This window comes from Mustela putorius, unplaced genomic scaffold (genome assembly GCF_011764305.1).
Source record: "Mustela putorius furo isolate JIRA1106 unplaced genomic scaffold, ASM1176430v1.1 tig00000127_pilon_pilon_pilon, whole genome shotgun sequence".
NCBI lineage: Eukaryota > Metazoa > Chordata > Mammalia > Carnivora > Mustelidae > Mustela > Mustela putorius.
Window position 1 is genome coordinate 12,247,354 of NW_025421288.1, and position 23,831 is coordinate 12,271,184.

The 23,831-nt window shown below is 51.4% G+C and overlaps 1 protein-coding gene and 1 long non-coding RNA gene across 2 annotated transcripts; one reads left to right on the plus strand and one right to left on the minus strand.

Moving 5' to 3' along the window:
- Positions 1–3,953: 3,953 nt before the first annotated feature.
- LOC101678783 (aldehyde dehydrogenase family 3 member B2-like) lies at positions 3,954–7,825 on the minus strand. The gene is made up of 8 exons (XM_013059888.2): positions 7,610–7,825; positions 7,157–7,267; positions 6,832–6,952; positions 6,594–6,679; positions 5,761–5,878; positions 5,222–5,388; positions 4,682–4,781; positions 3,954–4,371 (listed from the first exon to the last, which is right to left on the minus strand). Exons 1-8 carry the CDS (start codon positions 7,769–7,771, stop codon positions 4,187–4,189), a joined length of 1,050 nt encoding a protein of 349 aa, XP_012915342.1. The 5' UTR covers positions 7,772–7,825; the 3' UTR covers positions 3,954–4,186.
- Positions 7,826–11,186: 3,361 nt separating this feature from the next.
- On the plus strand, positions 11,187–17,086 carry LOC123387747. Its single transcript, XR_006602238.1, has 3 exons — positions 11,187–11,677; positions 13,715–13,815; positions 16,439–17,086. It is a non-coding gene; the product is annotated as an uncharacterized LOC123387747 (long non-coding RNA).
- The last annotated feature ends 6,745 nt before the right edge of the window (positions 17,087–23,831 follow it).

Genomic DNA, 23,831 nt, shown 5'->3' on the forward strand with positions numbered 1-23,831 from the left:
CACGTTGCCCGCACCCCTACATTTAGCCTCTCGCGTTGTGGTTGCCGGGTTCTTCCTCTGTCTCCCCCAGGAGGTTGGGGGCAGCACTGGGTCTTATTCCCCATTTTTTTTACCGGAGCAGGACAAAGCCGGCTCAGAGGTGGGGCTCAGCGAGTATCTACCAGAGGAAGGTGCGAACAGCAGTTAGGGAGCGAGACAGGCAAACACAACCTGCGGGGCTGAGCTGAGGTGAACCTTGGGTCTGGGGAACTCAGGAGGCCCTGACCAGCCTGAGGTCAGAACGGGCTTCCTGGAAAGGTGACATCAGTCTGGATTTTTCTGAACTGGAGAGGGAAGAATGAGTATCTCGTCGGGCAGAGGGTGTGACCCGCTGGTGGCTGAAGGGGACAGTCTGAGGCGGGGACTTCAGTCCCAGGCAGGGCTGCCCTGTGGCGAGGACACTCCAGGTGAGGAAGGTGCTGGTGAGGGTGCGGCTGAGGTCACAGCGTGTGTGGCGGGGGCAGGACTGTGGGGCCGCTGTCCCTTATGTCACCTGGTAAAGAAGAGGTACCTGTGGGTCTGGGGGTTGGAGCGGCAAGCCCACCTTGAGAAGGCAAAACTACTGGGAAAGCAGATGATAGCTCTGGGCATCTCCCAAGCAGGGCTTCGTTTGAGTTAGATGTGTCTGTGCATCTGGAAGTTAAGAGCCAACGGAAAGGGACAATGCCCCGAGGGTTTTGGTCCCAGCTTTGGAAGAGGGCACCTGGTTCTTCCAGGTAGAGCCTCCCTCCCATATAGCCGCCCCCAGCAGCCAGCAGCCGGCAGGAGGAGCGCAAAGCAATCAGGCTGGTGATTACTCAGGATCGGTGGCCTTTAAACCTTGGCAGCTTATTCAAAAGGGATTAACCTCAAGGCTCTGACCTTGGGAAGCTGAGGGGAGGAAGATCAGGAATAAGGCTTTTCGGGGGCAGGACATGTGGAAAGGCATCTGGGTTCACCTGCAGGAACCTGAGGCCGCCCTCTCCTGGTTTTCTAACTCGGTGCATAAGGCAAAGCGCTCACAGTCAGGAAGCCGATGCCGGCTCGCAGGGGAGCCCTAGCCCCGGACTCGGGGGCCTGCTGGGCAGATCAGAGGCACAGGGAGAGTGAACACCACAGTGCCCCCGCAGCACGGCATGCTATCCAGGGTTCCTGACTGTCCTTTAACTACCTGGTGCTCTAAACGCCCAAGACAGTTGCCAGAAATCCGGGGCCATCCACCAGAGCTCCCCGGCACGGAGCGGCCGGATGATTGAGCCCGGCAGATCCCAACCTCTACATGTGCCACCGTGCGGGGCCCAGCCCAAGCTATCCCCCGTCATCGTGCAGACCAAGGAACTAGGGGATGTGATCACCATGTACAGATGGCTTGTCGACTAGCCGGTCATGGGGGGCCACATGTCAGAGGTCATGGTGTGCCAGACCATAAATCGTGACGCCAGATGGAGGTGTTGTCCCCCCTCAACCGCAAGCAGCTGGGTTGATTATTAAAGCAGCAAATTCAATTAAAAAAATTTTTTTAAAGACTTAGCAGCTTCTTAATATTTATGTACTTATTTTACAGAGAGAGAAAGAGAGAGAGCGCACAAGTAGTGGGGAGCAGCAGAGGGAGAGGGAGAAGCAGGCTCCCCGCTGAGCAGAGAGCCCAACTCAGGACTCCATCCCAGGACCCTGGATTATGACCTGAGCCAAAGGCAGAGGCTCAACAGACTGAGTCACCCAGATGCCCCTCAATTCTTTTTTTTTTTTAAAGATTCATGCACTTTACTAAGTGTTATGCCTCAATAAAAGTTAACAGTGATGCTCAATAATAAGGATGACAAGGAGTGCTTGGGTTCTGGGCAGGATCTCCTTGGACCCTGACCCCGTCGCCTCGTAATGACTCATTCACAGGACCCCTAAGGCACAGGGGGAGCTTTTCTGCAAAGGACTGGAAATAGCAACACAAGGCTTGCAGAGAAAGGGTCAGGGACCGGCACTCAGCACTGGCCTTAGTCAGCCCACGTGCAAACACCGTGTCTCCAGGGTGCCTGGGGCGCAGAGGGACTGCCCAGTGCCTCCTGGACAAAGGTGTGGACAGATGTACCTCCAGCCCAAAGTGGGGGGCAGCGGCTCCCCTTAAAGCAGCAAATTAAATTATTAACAGGTGAAAACCCCCTCGGCTGGGTGAACCCAAGTACCGTCCCAGGTTCTGATGCACGTAAATAATCAACGAGCAGGGCCTGTCGCCCCATACGCCAGACTGGGGACTCCTGATGAGGCACCCAATATCGTGAAGGTATAGAAATGAGGCACCCAATATCCCGACTCTCACTGAAGATCTACATGCCCTGCTGCTGAGAATAGCCCGCCCCACGGCGCATGGAAGAGGCATTATCTACCGGAATTTACAATGGGTGAGTGAGTTCACACCCTGGGTGAGAGGGAACACTCAGTCTCCTCCGGGATCCCATGGTCCTGCTGCAAGCCGGACCGGCGGAATGCACGCCACTGAGAGAGGGGAGAAGGGGGGGGCTCCTGGGTGGCTCAGTGGGTGGCTCAGTGGGTTAAGCCTCTGCCTTCAGCTCAGGTCATGATCCCAGGGTTCTGGGATCGAGCCCCGCATAGGGCTCTCTGCTCAGCGGGTAGCCTGCTTCTGCCTTCTTCTCTGCCTGCCTCTCTGCCTACTTGTGATCTCTGTCTGTCAAACAAATAAATAAAATCTTAAAAAAAGGGGGGGGGAGAAGGTGGGGTCCTGGTCTCACACAGCCGCCCCCCAGTCCCTCCCCCATGCCTGACGGAGCTGCCTCCCCCAGCAGCAGGTACGGAACGCACAACCAGGTCAAATTTGTAAAGCTGCCAACCTCCCTCTCCTCTGGGCCCGTGGGCACATTCTGTTTTCCACTAGTCTGATCATTTGGCCTCTGTCTCTGTTCCCTTCATTGATTTAGAGGACATTGTAGCACACATGGAAACCTCTACCAAATTCAATCAGCAAGCCCTGTGATAACCAATAAAGCCTGTCCTTCCTTGACATGTCTCTGCTGAGAAGAGCTATCCTCTGAAATAAAATGGCCTTAGACCTTAGGACTGTCTTCTAAGGAGCACCTGTGCCATTACCCAGATAGAATATCGTGTGTTCATAAGTCTCAACAAGTCCCTGTTAAGTACCTTCTTTGAGCAAGAGTAGAGCAGGCTGGGCATGGGCTCTCAGGGCGAGGACTAGGGAAAGAGCGGCGGACTAGATCTGTTCTGCTACCGGATCCCCCCCCCCACCTCCTTATATCTCAGAACCCCCTCATCATTCAGCTTTGCTCTGCTTTCCTGTATAAACTCAGTTCAACCCTGTCCTGTCTCTAGATTTCAGTTTCCCCACATGTCAGAGAAAGCGGCTAGATTTAAATTCTGCCCACCACGACCTCCTTCTGGGAGTGCAAGGCAGGATGACAGACGCGTCCAAAATGGGCACGACCCCATCCTGGGCCCCTAGCAGACATGACTCATCAGACTTTGCACTCTCTCGTATTGATTCCAAGCACCCAGAGCGTCGGAGTCTTTGTCAGGGACACACACACATCAGGGTGACATCAGCCATTAGATCTGGACTCAAGATCGGATCACTTCAGGTCACACAAACCAGCTCCCCAAACCAGGTGTGAATGGAACTGTTAGAAATCGCTCTGTATTTTGGGGGTCCTCCTGGCAATAGCCCAGGTTGGGGAGTTGGAGGTGGCCGTGGCAGCAGATTTTGGCCCAAGGCTGACCTGAGGACCCCTCCCCAGCAGCCCCAACCCATGGGCTGCCTCCCCACCATGGCTTCCCACCCCCTCCCTTGCTATTAAAAAAAGAAAAGACATGGCTCTGTATTCTGGGAACCTAATTATAGATCTGATATAAAGGTGTCCTTTATAAACACAAACATATCCATATTACAGATATCCATACATCTGTAAATACACAGACATATCCAAGCAGAGGGTCAGGTCAGTGAGTCTGTCAATGGGTTTCAGACGGGACTTGGCCCTGAAAATGGCAGGTCCTGTGGCCCCGAGGTCCTGCCCAGCCAGGGGTCTGTTGAGACAAAACCCTAAGAACAGGATCCCTGCACTCCAGGACAGGACCCCCACCTTTCAGGGACCACTGAAGGCCTGGGCAGTAGCAGGACAGTAGCAGGTGACCCAGCGGGAGCTCACAGAAGGGTGCAGCTGTGGGAGCCCAAGGCCCAGCCTATCAGCTGCTGCCTGAGGTGGGTGTAGGGCGGGTAGAGGAATTCATGGAGCTTCTCCAGGCCCGAGGGCGAGAGCACACTGGCGCGGTGGTGGGAGAAGGTGTCGAAGGAGAACTTGCCATGGTATCTGCCCATGCCACTGTTACCTGCGCGGGCACAGAGGTGAGGGCCTGAGGCTGGCAGCCCAGCCAGCCTTAGCAGCAGCCCCCTCCCAAGGCGGGAGCCCACAGCTGGAACGGCGCTCAGGGCAAGTCAAGCCACTCCAAGAGCCATTTTGCAGATAGGGAAACTGAGCCCTTGAGAGGCCCAGGGCCTGGATCAAGGTAGAAGAGAGAGTGAAGGCAAAACTGGGCCCTCCCAGGTTAGAAGTACCAACCCGGTCTTCCCGCGGCGGGGTGGGGGATGGGGGCTGTGGGTGGGGGTGGGGGCCTGGGAACGGACTAGGGCAGGGCTCACCGACGCCCCCCAGCGGCAGGGACGGCAGAGACAGGTGAGTGAAACCTTGGTTGCCTCCGAAAATGCCACTGCTGGTCCGATCCAGCATCTGGGTCACTACCTGGGGGTAGACGGGAGAGGCCCAGTGGTGGGTTCGTCATCAGGAAAGAGGAGTTGGGTCCCCCGCCATTCCACGGGGAGCAGAGAGTGTCCCATGTTCCCATCTTGTACTGAGATGTCTCCCCCGAGGGCTTTGCTCTGCCCCCTCTCCTCTGCAAGGCCTCTGCTGGCCCGTTCAGAGCCTTTGCATGGTTTAGGAAGATGGGGCTCTCTGGGTAGAAAAAGGCATCTCTTCTCTTGGTGGAAGCTGCCCCAGCCAGGGCAGACAGCTGGCCAGCCACACATGGGGCCTTGCTCAAGCCCCCTCTGCCAGGAGTCCTTGTGCAGGAAACCTCTGTCCGGGAGATGTTGCCCCTAACCCTCACACCATGGGCTATCAAGGGACACCTGTGGGCACCTTTTTCAGCCCCTCTCTTGTCCCAACCCTTCCTGAGACCCCACCTGGTTGCTGTTGGAGAAGGCATACAGGGCCAGGGGCTTCTCCCGACGGTTGATGAAGTCGATGGCCTCGTCCAGGCTCCTCACGTTCATGATGGGCAGGATGGGGCCGAAGATCTCCTCCTGCATCACCGGCTCCGTCTCCTGCACGTCCACCAGCACCGTGGGGGCTGCGGGCACAAGGGACCCCTCAGCGCTGGGGCGAGACGGGGGTGGGGGTGGGCCACGGGCGGGCCTCAGGGGCCTTGCGGGGAAGGGGGGGCCACCACCCGCGGCCCCCAGGAAGGACGGCGAGGGGTTGTCCAGCCCGGGTGGGGGCCGAGGTGGAGCAGAGGTGGGGGAGGCAGGAGTCCAGGCTGGGCTGGATCGCGGGGCCCTGGGAGCCTCGAGGCGGGGCGGGGCGACGAGGGGGCGGGGCGGGGCTACTGGGTGTCGAGGGCGGGGCCCGGGCTCGCGGCCCAGGCTCGAGGCCCACGCGCGACCCGCGTCCTGTCCTGGGAGGGCCTCCGCCCGGCGACCGCGCGGCGACAGGACGCGCTCACCGATGTAGCGCTCGCTCTCGTCGCTCTGGCCGCCGATGGCCACGCGGCCGCAGCCCAGCAGGCCCCGGAGCCGCTGGAAGTGCTTGTCGCTGATGATGCGGCCCAGGCTCGGGCAGCTCTGGGGGTCGTCGCCGTAGAAGCGGGTGATGGCGCTCTGCAGGGCGGGCAGCAGCCGCTCCTGCGTGTCCGGGCTGCACAGGACGTAGTCGGGGGCCACGCAGGTCTGGCCGCTGTTGAAGTAGCGGAAAAAGGCCACGCGGTTGGCCACGGTCTGGGGGTCGCAGTCGTCGTCCACGTAGCAGGGGTTCTTGCCCCCCAGCTCCAGCGTGAGGGGCGTCAGGTGCTTGGCGGCGGCAGCCATGACGATCCTGCCCACACGGGGGCTCCCTGGGGATATGGGAGTTGACCGCCCCCCATGCTCAACCGGCCTTGGTTAGATGGTCCAGGCACCACTTCTTCTGGCCCATTGTACCTTGTCTGCTGGGATCTGCCCCAGGCTCTGCTGCCCCAGCGTTCCACCCTCTAAGGCCCAGGGCTGATTGCCATCTGGGATGCTCGCGCTGCTGGCCACCACCTCATCCTTCCACAGCCTTCTCTCCCCACCCCCACCCCAACCAGGACTCTGGTTGAGGCCACTCTCACCAGTGAAGAAGATGTGGTCGAACTTGTGCTCCAGCAGCTGCCCGGTCTCCTGGGGCCCTCCCAGCACCACGGCAAAGCAGCTCTGCCAAGGCAGGGCAGGTGGTTCAAGGCTCTGGGGACAGCTGGCCCTCAAGAGCTGACAGGGATAGGGGTGTGTGACCCTGGGGGCTGATGGGGTGGGGCATCCTCACCTGATCCAGGTATCGAGGCAGGACCTCAGCCAGGACCTTCTCTGTGCCCTTACTTAATTCTGATGGCTTCAGCACCACGCAGTTCCCTTCAGGGACAGATGGGGCCGTCGTGGGGAAAGGCCAGTGCCCCACACCCACCCAGGGCAGAGACGCAAGGAACATCCCAGAGGCCGGGGGTACCACATAAATGGAATTCTGGGGACCTCCTTTGGGAAGGGCTTCTGGGCGGGCTCCCCACCTGCAGCGAGGGCGCCCACTAGCGGCACCAGGATCAGGTGCACCGGGTAGTTCCAGGGGGCGATCACGAGCACCAGGCCCAAGGGCTCCTTCCGGATGAAGGCCGAGTCCAGCGACAAGACCTTTGGTTCAGGACCCGTAGTAAGGCGCGACCGTGGATCACCCCAAAGCCACCCCCCAGAGTCTTTGAGGGGCATGTAGAGTGGAGTCCTCATGAGGAGACAGAGGAAGTTAGAGACTGGGCTGGGGGTGTTGGGTGGTGAAGAGGCCTGAGCTGGAGCCCCGCCCCCAAGCCCCAGCCCCACCCGCTGCGGGCCGCGGCTCACCAGGTTCTTGGCCACGTACTCATCCTTCATCCAGGTGTGTAGCTTCTGGAGCGCCAGGTCGACCTCGTTCTGGCATATGATGAGCTCGGATACTTCTGCCTCAAAGACTGACTGCAGTGGAGAGAGAATTCAGGGGTCAGGTCTGGGGCCGGGCAGGGAGGGGACCTAGTGCTTGGGATCCCCAAGAGTTCCAACCCTGGGGTCATGGAGAGAGCCCCCAGAGGCCACACAGTGAGCACAGCGAGGGGTGACGAGCACGGGGCCCCAGGGCAGGTGGCCCGAGCTCCAACGCCTTAACCCCCCATGCACCTCAGTTTCCCCCTCAGTAACATGGGAGCCGTGGTTCATGGGTTTGGATGACTTAATGCTGTCACACATTGCCGGGAAAATGTGAAATAAACAGGAATGCACCGGGGGCACAACCAGTCCCCCCCCCCCACCAGCCCTGCCCACCTTGTGCAGGTCCTGCGCCAACGCCTCCTGCAGAAGCTGCCTGTTTTCCTGCAGAAAGCGGCGGAGGCCCTTGAGCTGCGCCGCCCTGAACTCAGCGGGCCTCGTCCGCCCTGTGCTGAAGGCCTCCCGCAGCCGCCGCAGGGTGTCCGCGTAGGGGTCCATCCTGCAGGGAGGGGGCAGCGTGGGCCGGGGCTCCCCACCTTCTCGGGCATCCTCCCTGTGCCCCTGGCTGTACCTCTATGGGCTCACGGACACTCCTACAGAGACCTGCATAACCCCAGAGGGCCAGGCTACCCCCCCCATACCCTTCCAACACATGTGTCCCACCATTTCCTTCTGAGAACTTGCTGGAGGGGCGAGGCCTGAGCGGGCCGCTGGCAGGGTTGACCTGGAGCCCCCAGAGCTCGGACCCGAAGCTCTGCCTGGATTGCCAGCATCACCTCCCTCACCCAGCTCTCTGCTTGGGCTTCAAACAGCTCCCACGCCTATCAGCCCGGCTCTAATTTTGTCAGTGGCTCCCTAGAACCTCTTTAGTGCCGAAGGACTCAGCCCTGAATTAAGGCACAGAGTGGAAGAGTCTGGGCTGAGTTACGGCACCCAGGTGTCCCGATGTCCATCCCCAGTCCCTGGCCGCAGCTCAGTCTTACCTTTCCCAGGTGAGGTGTGTCCTCACTGTGCACACTTGGGAGTGTCTGCTGACAACCTCAGACGTCCATGGCCAGATGCCCAGGCCCAGCCCCACTCTTGCCCAATAAATGGGGAAACCAAGCTGGGTGGGGGCATGCCCGGAGGGGTTGGAGCTGGCCTGCTGGTTCCTGCTTCTCATCCAAGACACCTCTTTGCCTGCTCCCCTGGGGGGCAAGGACTGAGGGCTTACTGACCTGGATATTTACCAGGGCAGGCTTTGGCTTGGTCTGGGCCGTGTAGGTGACACAGCCGCCTTGGCCAGTCCTCGCGGACCTCACAGTCTAAACGTGGAGGAACAATGACACTGAAAACAATTCACAAACAGGGATCGGTGGGCCACAGGCTGTTTGAGGCCAGTGAGAGGCCCCACCGGCGGGTTCCAGATGCAGCGGGAGGAAGAGGGGCAGGGGCAGGCTCCGGGAGGGCCGGGGTTCTGGGCAGAGGGACTGGCATGTGGTCAGGTTCTGAGAAACGAGCGAGACACAGCTAGGCACAGGGAGCTGGGGCTATGTCCGTGGGTGGGGGGCCCACCACAGAGCACAAGACTACACAGGAAAGACAGCTGGTCTGATTATGACCCCTCCAAGGTACTGGGGGCCGGGGGGACTGATTTCCCCTCCTCACACCTGCTGTATGGTGGCTTCGGTCCCTGTCCGTGTGGCCCACAGGCCCTCGCCCCACCAGCGCTGAGCCCCCGCCTTCTGTGATTGACTTTGAGCTCCCGGCCCCGGCCTTGTGGCCCCATGTTTCACTCCGGAGACTGCCGGGCCCCACACACCCCAGTGTGGGCTCGGACCCAGTGTGGGTTCCTCACACCTTTGCCTTCTTTGCCTGACATTCCGCTTCCAGAGGCACTGACTCTGCTCCTACCCCCGGGCTCACCCCTGCCCCTGCTGACTGCCAGTGTCCCCCACACCCCAACCCAGCTCCTACCAGACCCCCATGCCCATGCCTGACAGGGCAGTGGCCCTGGGGAAGCAGAAGCTGCCTCCTACTTCACGGCTCTAAAACCATCCCCAGGCGGAGTCAGGGATTGGCTCCAGCTGGACAGAGGACAGGCCTGGCAATTCCAGGCTGTCTGGGGGTGCTGACAGGGGCTGGCAGGAAGTTATCTGAGGAGAAAAGTCCCCCAGGGGATTACAGGATAAAGTATCAGTGGGGCCCTGGCAGCAAATGCTACCTCCTCCAGGAAGCCCTCGGCCAGCAGCGTTTTATGGCCCACCCAGGTCCCCGCACCGACCCTTCATGTCCACCATCCCCTCCGCCCCCAGGCCACAAGGGGTCCTTTATCTCCCCTCTCCTAACAAGTCCAACGGGCGTCCTGGGGGCAGAGGAAGGGGCCGTGGCAGCTACAGGAAGCCAGGATGGGCGGGGCACCTGGCGGGACCCTGGGCGGAGTTACTTGACCTCCCTGAGCCTCTCTAGGTGACAACAGTGAGTGACAGGGTCCTGGAGAGGATCACGCAGGAAGATAACCAGAATAGGTAAGGCAGGTCACGGCTGTTGGCGCAGTCAGCTCTCCTGAACGCTGGCTACCGACACCACCTCTGCTCTTCCCTGAGCGCACAGGGAGTTCTGGGAAGCAGGAACCCGAGCGCGGGTTCTGTCCCCTTCCTCCCCGGTTGTCCGACCCCGCCCTTCCACCAGCCCTGCGTGTGGTGCAGTTCGACCGAGACCACCGGCTGCGGAGGGCTGTGAGGAGTGGCTCTGGGCAGAGCACGGGAGAAGCCACCAGAGCCCCCCTCCCCCGGCACTCTGACGCTATCCTTGGCCCAGACCAGAGTCAGCCTGGCAGGAACCGCAGCCAACCACAGCCCCCAGGCCCGAGTCTGCGCCCGGGCTGGAGACGGCTGTGGGGTCAGGACACCAGGAAGGGAGCCTCAGGGCTGGCGGGGCCCGTCTAAGAGCAGAGGGTGGGGGTGACACCTGAAGGGGCCTCCTGCCCCCCACCATGGGGTGATACGCACTCCGCGTGGCTGACGTGTACCTAAATGAAGCTGTTAAGACAAAACGAAATGGAACGGAACAGAAGTGAGCCGCCCAAATAGCTCAACAGCCACAGGGATTGGCAAAACAGAAAATAAGACCTCGGTAAGATGTCTTTGCAGCCCCATTTTCCCAGTGTCCTGTGGCTGCTGTAACAAATGGTGGCAGACATCGTTGCTGAGGACAAAAGAAATGTATTGTCTCACGGCTCTGGAGGCCAGAAGTCCCAGATCAGGACCGTGCTTCCTCCCACGGTTCCCAGGCCGAGTCCTTCTCCGCCACCTGCAGCGGGAGGGAAGAGCCGCGCATCCCGGGCAGACGGGATACAAGCGAAAGCATCTGAGGACAAGTGGAAGCCCAGCCCAGCTGCGTGTCAGTGAGACAGAGCAGGGGAAGGCGGGGGACAGACCAGGAGCACCTCGGAGCGGGTACAGTCACTGGAAGGCAGACACTTAACTGTTGGAGCCACCCAGGAGCCCCTCAAGGATTCTTTCCAGTTCTGTTGCTACAGGGAAGCCAAGTTCTGTTGCTACAGGGTCGTGGCTGGGGTGGGGAGATCTAGGAATACCTACAGGTGTTTGTGGGGTTGAACCAGGTGGGGAGCCCTTGTCGGGGGAAGGTAGAAGGGCAGGGCATGTGGGGTGAGGGCTGGCAGAGTTGGGGGCGGAGAACGAGGGACTGATTTCCTCGGGGGATTTCTCTGTTTTCCGTGATGTAACAACCAGCCAGGGGAAGGAGGTTGTAGGGGAAGGAGGAAGACAGATGTGACAAATCTGAGGACAGAACAGTGCCTCTGGTTGGAGCCTGGGAGGTTTGGCCATGACCTTCCGTTGAGATCTGACAGGCTCCTATGGACTGAGTGTTGCCCCTCTAAAATCATATGGTGGACTTTACAGAGTGCGCCCTTTTTGCCGATTACAAACATTGGCATTTTTAACATCAGATAGTGTCTCAGTATTTCTCTTGGGTGCTTATCTGGGATTACGACGTGTAGGTGGTATCTTCATCTTCAACTTTCCTAGGTATTGCTACACACGACCTTTGGAGAATATTGGCTCCAAAGAGAATGACTAATGGAAATTTTCCCTAACATTGTATGAAAGCTCCCCTTGTCCCATATCCTCTCTAACACTTGGCATTTTCAGACTTTTGCTTTTGGCCAAGGAGTGTAGTCAGTTGACCCCCACAAAGATATGTCTATGCTCTAACATTGGGCGTCTGTGAATGTGACCTTGTAAGATCATCCTGGATTAGCCACAGGAGCACTAAATCCTATGATGAGTGTTTTCATCAGAGAAAGAGATTTGAGATAGAAGAGGAGGCGGCCACGGGAAGATGAGGCAGAGATGGCTGTGAGCTGAGGCCCACTGCCCCAGCCCCCAGAAGTTGGAAGAGGTAAGGCAGGACTGTCCTCTAGAGACGCTGGAGAGAGTGGGGTCTTATTGTACCTGGATTTCAGGCTTCTGATCTCCAGAACTGTGAGAGAATTAAATATCTGGTTTCTAAGCCACAAAGTTTGTGTAATTTGTTACCTAGGTCCTAGGAAACAGACACAATGGGTACGTAACAGTATCTTAAAATTGGTGTAATTTATATTTTACGAGTTACTGCTGAAATTGAGCATAGTCTCATTTGCTTATGGGCTCTTTGGGCTTCTTATCAGTTTTTTGTTTGTGGGGTTCTTTTGCATGGTTTTCTACTGTGTTATTTTTCTTCTGTCTTATTGGTTTGTAGGAACTCTTTTTTAAAAATTTTTTTAAGAGATTTTATTTATTTATTTGATAGGGAGAGAGAGAGAGCACAAATAGGCAGAGAGGCAGGTAGAGAGAGAAGGGGAAGCAGACTTCCTGCTGAGCAGAGAGCCTGATGCAGGGCTCGATCCCAGGACCCTGGGATCATGACCTGAGCCGAAGGCAGAGGTTTAACCCACTAAGTCACCTGGGTGCCCCTAGTTTGTAGGAATTCTGTATATTCACAACAGTAACCTTTTGCTGTATATCTATTCTTTTTGTAATGAATAAACTTTATTTTCTAGAACAGTTTAGGTCCACAGCAAAATTGAGTGAAAAATACACAAACTTTGGTTCTACCCCCTTAACCCCCCCACACCCTCCACATCTCTCACCAGAGTGACACAGGTGTTAAAATCAGCGAATCCACCCTGACCCGTCATCATCCCCCAGACTCCACAGTTACACTGGGGTTCCCACTTGGTGTTAGACATTCTCTGTGTTCCGACAAATGCATAATAACATGTATCCACCGTTGCAATATCATAAAGGATAACTTCATTGCCCTCAACTCCTCTGTGCTCCACGCCTTCACTCCAAACCCCTGACAACCACTATATATTTTTTTAACTGTTTCTATAGTTTTTCCCTTTCTGGGATTCCATGTAGCTGGAACCGCACAGCATGCAGACTTTCAGATTGGAATCTTTCACTTAATCATGTGCATTTAAATTTCCTCCATGTCTTTTCGTAGTTTGATAGCTCATTTCATTTTGGCCCTGAATAATATTGCATTGTCTGGATGGACCACAGTTTATTTATCCATTCACCTTTGGAAGGACATCTTGGCTGCTTTCAAGTTAAGGAAAGTGTGAATAAAGCTGTTGTACACATCCACGTGCAGGTTTTTGTGTGGACATACGTTTTCAACTCCTTTGGGTAAATACCAACTCTTTCACTTGAACTTTTTCCTGCTCAAATGGTTTCTGAGAGTTCAGATATAATTTTTACTTTTGTTCCTCTATAGATCAAGTATAGATAAGGTATCCACCCCCCCACCTGTTCCTTCCAAGATTTTTTCTTTCTCTTTGATTTTCTATAGTTTGAATGTAATATGCCTAGATGTAGCTTTTTATGTGTTTATCCTATTTGGTGTGCTCTGAGATGCCTGGATCTGTGGTTTGGAGTCTGATGTTAATTTGGGGAAATTCTCGGTCATCACTTCTTCAAATATCACTTCTGTTCCTCTTCTCTTTTCCTTCCAGTTTCCTTATAACACATGTGTTATGCTTTTTGTTATTGTCCCACATTTCTTGGAGATTCTGTTCTATGTTTTCCCCCAATCTTTTTTCTCTGTGCTTTTCTGTTTTAGGTTTTTTGTGTCATATCTTCAAACTCAGAGATTTTTTCCTCAGCCATGTCTAGGCTTCTAATGAGCCCCTCGAAGGCATCCTTTGTTACAGTATTTTTTACCTCTTGCATTTCATTTTGATTCTTTGTTAAAGTTTCTGTCTCTGCTTACATCATCCACCTATTATTGCATGATGTCTGCCTTTCCGTTATAGCTCTCAGCATGTTAGTCCTAGCTTTTTAAAATTCCTGTCTGATAATTCCGACTAACTCTGGTTCTGATGCTTGTTTGGTCTCTTCAGACTGTTTTTTCCCTTTAGTATGCTTTGTAATTTTTTTTTTTTTTTGACAGGGGGACGTGATGCACTGCATAGAAGGAACTGTGTTGGAAGTGGGGAAGTGTCAGGAAGGGGAGGCCATGGTGCAGTCCTGTGGTTACGTCTCAGTCTCTTGGTGAGCCCGTGTCCCTCGACTGAACTTGAGTGCATCTCCACTTTTTCTCTCCCTAGATGGGACAGGATGGTTAGAGGGGCCTGGACTTGCGCATTTCCCTTTCTCCAAATGGGGTAGGCTCTCACAAAACCCGAGAAGTTAGGCTCTGGTAAAATGGTTTCTGCTGAGGGCAGGCCTTGTTAGGAACAGAAAGCTCTGGCATGTTTCAAAATAGTTCCTTTTCCCTCCCCCCGCTGGAAGCACAAAGGAATTTTTCTCCAATACTCACTGTAAGGATCGGGTAGAACTCCTGGAGGTAAAACTCATGAAATTTGCAGGGAGGGGTCCCCCGTGACTCTCAGAGTTATCCACACTGAGCCTTCAGAAATTCTCTGTTCGCATTTCAGGATTTCCTGTGCTGGTGCTGGGTCCCCTAGAAGTTTCTTTTCATGGGTGTGTTTCTGCTCTCCAAACTTGTATTTCTCTGTATCCACTTGCTTGTCTCTCCAATTCTGGGGAGAGCAGTTTGCCCTGGGATTTCACTTCTCTGACCGTGTTGATGCCTCAGTTGGTTCAGTTTTGTACTTGTGGTTAAGAGGGACTGATGACTTCTCAGCACCTCACGTGCTGGGCTGGAAGCCAAGGAGATATCTTGAGAGTATCTTCTCTCAGCTGGCAGCTTGTATTCCCACTCTGTTTATGGTACCTGTTGTGGGTTGGATTTTAACTTAGTCTTAAAGAAGACAGGACCAAGCCCGGACATCTGGGAGCTGGGAAGGCACGACCAGCCAGGACTTGCTCTCTCCTGTTGAACAGGAACAAGTACACAGAATAACAGAGTCAATGACATTCTGCAGCTTTGATGGATGGAGACAAAAACAAGACCATTCCATAAAACATGACTGAATGCTAACAGGCATGAACACTGTCCAAACCACAACAGAAGCCACACATTCCTCCATTCTGGTCATGATATGCATGATGGTGCCTGTGGGTCAATTGTAGCTTTACCTTCCTGCTCATCTGCACTCTGTATAGATAAAATATGTTCAGATACTCGGTCACAGAGAGATCCCTGCTCTAACAGCCTCTGATCCAGAGCAAAGCCCAGCTTCTTCAAACCTCCCTCCAGTTGCTCGATGCAAACACAAACCCACTAAGTCTTTTCCAACACCCTCTTTTTTTTTAATTTTTAATTTTTTATTAACATATAATATATTTTTATCCCCAGGGGTACAGGTCTGTGAATCGCCAGGTTTACACATTTCACAGCACTCACCAAAGCACATACCCTCCCCAATGTCCATAACCCTACCCCTTTCTCCCAATCCCCCTCCCCCCAGCAACCCTCAGTTTGTTTTGTGAGATTAAGAGTCACTTATGGTTTGTCTCCCTCCCAATCCCATCTTGTTTCATTTATTCTTCTCCTACCCCCTTAAGCCCCCATGTTGCATCACCACTTCCTCATATCAGGGAGATCATATGATAGTTGTCTTTCTCCGTTTGACTTACTTCACTAAGCATGATACATTCTAGTTCCATCCACGTTGTTGCAAATGGCAAGATTTCATTTCTTTTGATGGCTGCATAGTATTCCATTGTGTATATATACCACATCTTCTTTATCCATTCATCTGTTGATGGACATCTAGGTTCTTTCCATAGTTTGGCTATTGTGGACATTGCTGCTATAAACATTCAGGTGCACGTGCCCCTTTGGATCACTACGTTTGTATCTTTAGGGTAAATACCCAGTAGTGCAATTGCTGGGTCATAGGGCAGTTCTATTTTCAACATTTTGAGGAACGTCCATGCTGTTTTCCAGAGTGGTTGCACCAGCTTTCATCCAACACCCTCTTATTGAGACACCTTACAGCTCTCCATGGTCTCAAAATCAATAAATCCCATTTGTTCAAAGATGAATGTGTTCTTACTGAGCTTTGGCTAGAGGACATTGACAGTATAGTTCAATTTGTTTTGACTTTAAGATTTGTGCTTTTTATATCTTTTTAAGAAATTTTTCTCTACCCTGTTCATTTTAAAAGTTGGGTTTGTGTGTGTGTGCAGCGTGTGTGTGTGTCTTTTTTTTCCCCCAAAGTCAGGTTTCCACATTAAGTTCTGCTAGAATTTATTTATTTTTGTGAATTATGTGAAGCAGAGATCTAATCTCTACTGCAACAAGGGAGGCTTGTGGGTAAATTGAGCCTACGCGCTGCCTCCACGATGCAGACATAGTGGACATTTGTCTGTAGGGTGATGAGGTTGGAACCAGCGAGCTCATCTCCAATATAGGGCCCAACATGCAGCCAGTAATTGTTCTCATGGACTGTGTGTGGGGGATGAAGCAGGCACCTTTTCACCCAAGAAACCCATGGGCAGCCACCCCGAGTGGTAAGCCATAGGGGCCAGCTCCCTGAGGTCCTTGTCTTACACACCACAAAGGATGACCTTGAAACCAAAGGGGCCAGGGGACGGCAAGGTGAGTGGAAGCCCTTTTCTCTCCCGCAGCTCTCCCCTGAGAACCACTGTCAGAAGGCTTCGGGCTATTATTTTTCCCTTGACCTGCAGTAAAGTTATCTAAACTGTCTGTAATTCAGGATATTTTAGGGAACATTCTATTTGCATTTTTGTTTTTTTCCTGCAGGACATTCCGAAGTGAATCAGCATATAGCAGCAAAGAGAGAATGGCAACCCCAAAGAAACACCTTGACCTTGTGGATCGCTGGTGGGCCATCTGCTGTGGAAAGGCCAGGCTCTGAACGTCAGCATGTGGTGCTCACACACAGTGGCCACCCCAGGGATCAACCACCCTTTCAGGGGATCTGTTGGGAAAGGTGGGGGTCAGCGGCTGGCTGAGACACAGGACTGTTAGCCTTCTTCTCTCAGAAGAATGGCCTGGCCCTGCTGGGGGGCAGTCCGGGTTCAGGATCCTCAGGCAGCCGGATGTAGGGCAGAGGCTTGGGAAAATCTAGAGGAACTAACAGACTGTGCTCCGTCACCGCCTGGAGCACAGACATGCCCCCCTATGGAGGCTGCCCAAGCCCTCCACCTGTGGCGTGAACCCAGTCGGTAAGCAGAGAGAAGATCTATCACCCATGGTCATGCTCCAGCCACCCTGTTCACAGAACCAAGGGTTTCACTTGGGTGCCTGGCACCCCCTGCTGTATGCCAGGCCACGCCCCGCCCCCCCGTCCAGGGACTTACAGATTTGGGGATAAATGACACATAGGCACCGATGGACATGAAGTAATATCCATCACTCACCTAATAAACAGCAAAAGGATTCCCCAAGGAGAAGACTCAAACTGAATCTAATAAGAGCTTCAGGCTTTCATTGTACTGCGGGGGGACACCCGGGGCCGGCGGGGGGAATGCCAGTATGCAGGTTCGGGTTTCCATGGTTGGCATTTGAAATTTGGTTTGAAACTTCTACCAGTGCCAAGGAATGAGGGCTGCACATGGGTCTTCTTATCAGGCTTCCCAGAGGAGGGGGGCAAGGGGAGGATGGGGGCTTGAAAACCATCCGTGGTCAAAACAACAAGCACGGAGTCTCTGTTCCCCTGTCACACATAGGATAGCTGCTGTAGGCATTCTGTTGCAGGAAGGGGACGGGGGGCCTGGGGGGCTGCTGATTCACAGCCCTTCCAAAATCCAGGCTGACAACATCCCGCCCACCAGAGACCCTGAGCTGGAGGGCCAAGCTAGGCTGCAGCCAGATTCCTGACCCAGAGAAACTTCGATCCTAAATGATGGTTATTTTAAGGCACCGAGTGAGGGGCGATTTGTTAAGCAGCAGACAGATTTTGATACCCGGAATTGGAGCGCTGCCATAGCAAACAGCTAAAAGCAAAAGGGCCGCTTTGGAATGGGCCAGTGGGTGGAGGTGGAAAGGTTTTTGGATCATGTCAGAGAAAGGCCTAAATTGCCTTGAACAGGCTGTTAGCTGAAATCTGGAACTTGAGAACAGAGTCAGGGAAGGCTGGAAAAGGAAGTAAGAAACCTGTTATGGGTTGGTTAAATTTATTCTTCCATATTTTACTGCTTTGGATGCTATTGCAAATGGAATTGTTTTCTTAATTTCCTTTTTGGATTGCTCGTTGCTCGTACATAGAAAGACAACTGGTTTTTGAGTGTTGACTTTGTAGTCCGCGATTTTGCTTCATTGGTTTATTAGCTCTGATAGTGGGAGTATATTTTTTGGGATTCTTTCTTTTTTTTTTTTTTTAAATTTTATTTATTTATTTGACAGAGATCACAAGTAGGCAGAGAGGCAGACAGAGAGAGAGGAGGAAGCAAGCTCCCTGTCAATCAGAGAGCCTGATGCGGGGCTCAATCCCAACACCCTGGGATCATGACCTGAGCAGAAGGCAGAGACTTTAACCCATTGAGCCACCCAGGAGCCCTTCGGGATTCTTATATATAGAGTAATATCACCTGTATGAACTCTTACTTTGCTGTGATTTTTTAAAAGATTTTGTTTATTTATTTGAGAGAGAGCAAGAGAAGGAGAGAGAGCACAGAGGGAGAGGGAGAAGCAGACTCCCTGCTAAGCAGAGACCTATGCAGGGCTTGATCCCAGGACCCCCAGATCATGACCTGAGCGGAAATCAACTGCTTAACCCACGGGGCCACCCAGATGCCTATTTGAATGCCTTTTCTTTACTTTTCTCTTGCCTAGATACTCCAGCTAGACTTTCAGGAAGTTATTGAACAGCTGCGGTGAAAGCAGTCATCCTTGTCTTGTTCCTGACTGGGAAGGGAAAGTTCTCAGTCTTTCACCACCGACTATGAAGTTAGCTGTGGGTTTTTCATAGATGCTTCTTATCATGTTCAGAAAGTTCCTTTCAATTCCTAGTTTACCAAGTGGTTTTGATTATGAAAGTGTGTTGAATTTATCAATTTTTAAAATATCTATGGATATGATAATGCTTTTTTTTTCTTTTATTTTATTAATGTGGCATATTATATTGATTGGTTCCTGATGTTGAATTACCCTTGCCTTCCTGGGATAAACTCCATTAAGTCATGGTGCACAATGCTTTTACTGTTCCATAACTCATAATCCTTTATAATAGAGTCTTAAAAATGATATCTCATCACCTTTGCTCTATTTCATTCTTTAAGAGCAAGTTACTAGGTCCATTCCGTACTCAAGGAGAGTGGATTACACAAGGGCATAAATGCCCGGAGGCAGGGCCCATAGGAGCCATCTGATAAGCTGTCTATCACAGTTACCTTCAGACTTTTACAATCTCAGAGTTTATACACATACATATGACACAGCAACAACAAAGAAATCTTTAAACCACTTGGGTTTATAGGTAGAGTTTTACTAACTATTCAAGGAACAGATAATTCCAAACTTATATGCATTTTCCAGAAGACAAAAAAGAGAAGATGCTCTTCAACTTACTTGATAAAGCTAGTCCATCCTAGACATTAAAAACAGAAAAAGAAAGTAAAGCTAATTACATGCATGAACAGAGATGCAAAAATGCTTGATATTTTATTAGCAAACCTAATCCTGCAAAATTTCTTTTTTCTCTTCCTTTTTTTTTTTAGAGGGAGCCCCTCATACATGTGCACATGAGCTGGGGGTTTGGGGGGGAAATGGGGGGAGAGGGAGATGGAGAGAGAGAATCCTAAGCAGGCTCCACACACAGCTTGGAGCTTGATGAGGGGCTCAGTTTCATCACGTTGAGATCATAACCTGAGCCAAAATCAAGAGTAGGATGCTTAAATGACTGGGCCCCCCGGGCCCTACCAAAGGCAAATTTCTTCTAATATAACTCATCATATTCACTGATTAAAGGAGAAAAGGCAGCATATGACCATTTCAACAGATGACAAGAAAACACTTGGTGAAATTCAACATCCATTCATGATTTAAAATAAACAAAATAAACAAGATTTCTCATCAAGCTAGGTATAGAAAATTCTCCAAAGAAAGGCAAAGAAATCTGCCAGAAATGTGCAGCAAACATTATACTTAAAGGTAAATTACTCACAGTCCATTAAGGACAAGAACTCGACACTAATTCCCTCGCTTATTTGCTTTTATTCAACATTGTACCAGAGGTCCTAGTGCACACATTAGAATGAGAAAAACCAATGCAATGTAAGAATTGAAAAGAAAGAAAAAAACCTGTCAATTTCTATAGATTTTATCTTCGTGTACATGTAAACCTCACCATCGTTAGAACCAGTAATGAAAATAAGATTAATACAAAGACATAAATTGCATTCCCATACTCCTATACCTTTTTAGAAAGTATGTTTTTAGAGCAACAATAAAAACAAGCTACCTTGGTATTCATCTAGCTAAAGACGTGCTAGTGGAAAATTTTATAATATTGTATTGTATTGAAAGACAGTAATAAAGAGCTAAATCAGTGGAAAGATATACCATGTTAATGGATGAGAAGATGTCACATTCACCAAAAATGATCTATAAATTTAAACACCTCCAATCAAGACCCCAACAGAAGTTTTCATGGAATTTGGTGTGCTGATACTAACATGTTTATGGGAAACATATAGGCCAAGAATAAGCCAAGATATCTTGGAAGAAAAACAAGGTAGGGAAACTTGCCTTACTAGATTTCAAGATTTTTATTAAACAACAGTCTTTAAGACAGTATAGTACTGGTATTGGGATAGAGAAATAAATAAGGCAATGAAATAGAGTACACAACCCAGAAACAGACTTGCTACAAATGATTTATCATCTAACCAGTTGCTAGAACAATGTGTTATATTAATGGGGGAAAAAAAGTTAAATTAGATGACATCTTTGGGATAAAGCCTTACCTGGGCCATCGGGTGTAGTCTCTGTGTGATCCTGGGTCCCTTGCCCGAGACCGATGCCTGGAGAGGCCACCCCTGTCCCAGAGTCGCTAAACACTTTGGGAGCCCCTGGGAATAAGCAAGCAAACAAGAAAGGGGCTTCATGCACCTGGAAGCTCTGGTGAGGGAGCTTGCTGGAGAGCAGCGGTCCTATCCCGTCATCGGGCCCTCCCTGATCAAACGTGAGGGCTCGAAGGACAGTTGAGTTGGCAGAAGTGTGGGCCATTGTTAGCATGTTAGCAGCAATGCCCCCTGGCCCACCAGTGACTTCACCGCACTTTCCCTGCCCAGCTGGGGTTAATGGATGCGCTGCCTATAAAGCAGAACAAGGGGCACCTGGGTGGCTCATTCGGTTCGGCGTCTGTCTTCAGCTCAGATCATGATCTCAGGGTCCTTCGATCAAGTCTTGAGTCGGGCTCCCTGCTCAGTGGGGACTCTGCTTCTCCCTCTGCCTCTGCTCCTGCCCCGCTTGCATCCACTCTGGTGTTCTCTCTCTCTCTCTCAAATAAATAAAATGTTTAAAAAAAAACAAAACAAAACTACATGTATTGCCTCAGAACATCCAATATACAATACAAAATGATTCAACCTGTCCCAAGTTTTCAACAGGTATCCTAGAATCCTACCTTCTTACAAAATACAAAAGGCTTAGCTCTCTCTCATTCTTTTTTTTTTTTTTTTTAAGTTTATTTATCTGGGTAATCTCTACACCCAACATGGGGCTTGAACTGACAACCCTAAGACCAAGAGTCACACATTCTCCCAACTGAGCCAGCCAGGTTCCCCCAAAAGGCTCATCTCTTGAACAAGACAGCTCTGCAGTCTAACTCCCATCCTGTAAGGAATGAAGATCAGACTGAAGCCAAGAGGAATCCATTGAACATGACCTTCTAATTACAAATCTCAAGTAAAAGCTCTATATTTCCCTTTGATACCCTGTTCATGGAGACCCGCCTAATTTATGAGATTCATTAAAAGTACACAATGCACAAATACAATCCTAGTGAAAATCCCTTACAGGAGCGTAAAGAGCTAAACCTGACATATAATGAAGTGTGTTCTAGTAGGAGGTGGTCCCAAGGTCTCCTAGATGCACAGATATCAAATGATCCCCCCAGTGGGGGGATCCTGATCCCAAGTCAGGGTTTCCAGGCCCTCAGGCCATTGAATAAAAATACAGCCACTCTCCTTTCTGGTCGTTTGGTGAGCTAGGCTTGGGTCAAGGAACTGCCATCCTTTGGGAGAATCCTACTCAGGTCTGAGATACTCATGGGCCATCTTTTGGCCCCATTACCATCCAGTATCATTTGATTTCTTCAATATTCTGTAGGGACCTATTTTATCTAAGATAAAATCCATTCCAGCTATATATAACCTGTTGGAATTCTTCACTTGACCATCTTTTAGAATCAGAAGGGAGTCACGCTTGATAGCAAAAGGCCCTCAAAATGACAGAGGGTATCCGCAGAAGGCCTCCGATGTTCATGTTATTAGCAAACGGAATTGTTCTAAAATACTGGAAATGGCACTGAAACAAAATGTGGGCACCCTTGGGCTCCTTACATCCTCAGTGTGGACGCTGTCCTACAGGTAGGGTGATGGACAGATTGTTCCATGGCATTCGTGTGCCTCCCTGACCAGTAGGGCTTTGTGCCTCGCAGTAGACAATTTGACTCCAAATCATTATGTTCCAAATTCCAATGAACTTACTCTGCATCTGATAACCCCAACTTTGACAGTAGATTCATTCCCGATGGTGACAACGCTCTGACCACTAGGTCCCTGCCAATGGATGGAATTAACTCCGGGAGTGACTTTCACGTCACCTTCCCCTATGCGCTCATTCCTTCTGACCGCTCTCTAAAAAAATCACACCGCTCCTCAAATCTCTCTCCAAATGGACCTTAAGCCCCAACCTCCCCTTTTTACTCTTGGACCCAGAATCCCTCCAAATAATATGAGAGCTGGATCCTTGGACCTTGTGAGGGCTAGAGGTGCTGGTCCCCCATGCAACTGAAAATTTGAGTCTGGCTTTTGAATCCCACCAAACTTAGTTAGCTACTAACAGTCTACTCTTGACAGGAAGCCTTACGGATAATGGAAACAGTTAATTAACATGTATTTTGTACATTATATGTATTGGGTACCGTGTTCTTACAATAAAGTAAGCTAGCAAAAAGAAAATGTTAGGAAAAGCATCAGGGGGAGAAAATATATGTACAGTCCCATCCTGTAAAATTCCAAGCATAAGTGGATTTATGCAGTTCAAACCCGTGGTGTTCAATGGTCAACTATATGTCTACTCCTTCTTTTTTTTTAAGTTTATTTATTTAATAATCTCCACACCTAATGTGGGGCTCGAACTCACAATCCTGAGATCAAGAGTCACACGCTCTGCTGACTGGGCCAGCCAGGCGCCCCTGTATATCTCCAGCTAGAATTTCCGCCCACAGCCTTAATCAAACAGCGCTGGGCTTACCAGGGCCAAATTAGCCCTTTCTTCTCTGATTAATGCCTGCTGTGCGCGTCTTGTAGGGACTTTAATTGAAGCTATTTTCCCTCACTCCACAGACCTACAATTATCCTGAAATTTTCAACCATCATTACGCCAATTGTAGCCAGATTCCTTTCCTTTCCATGCCGGCTTTACTAAAATATACTTCGCATACCCTGAAATTCACCCTTGTCACAGATAATCCATAGGCTTTCAGTATATTCACAGAATTGGGCCACCATCGCCACCGTCTACTTTTAGAGCGGTGCCATCACTCCAAGGGAGAGACCCCGACCCATCAACAGTCACTCGTTCTCCCCATCACCCCAGCCCCTGACCCCCATAAGTCTGCTTTCTGTCTCCAGGGACTTGCGTCTTCTGGACCTCTCACCTAGATGGGATCCTGCACTATGGGGCCTTTTGTGCCCAGCTCCTTCCACCGAGCTGAATGTCTTTGCAGGTCCCTTCCACACCACCAACGCTCCAGCCTGCCTTCGGGACCCCCAGCTCGGCACCCCCCCCCTTAACCAAAACAAAGATCCAAAGCTGCCCTGGCTCCCTCATTCTTGTTTCATTCCAGACCCATGGAGCCTCCTTCTGGGGGATCCTTTTGCTGTTTACTGTGTGATGAATATATTTAATGCAGTGTTCATGGGGGCCTATGTGCGCACGTGCAGGAGTTGGGGGAGGGGAGGGA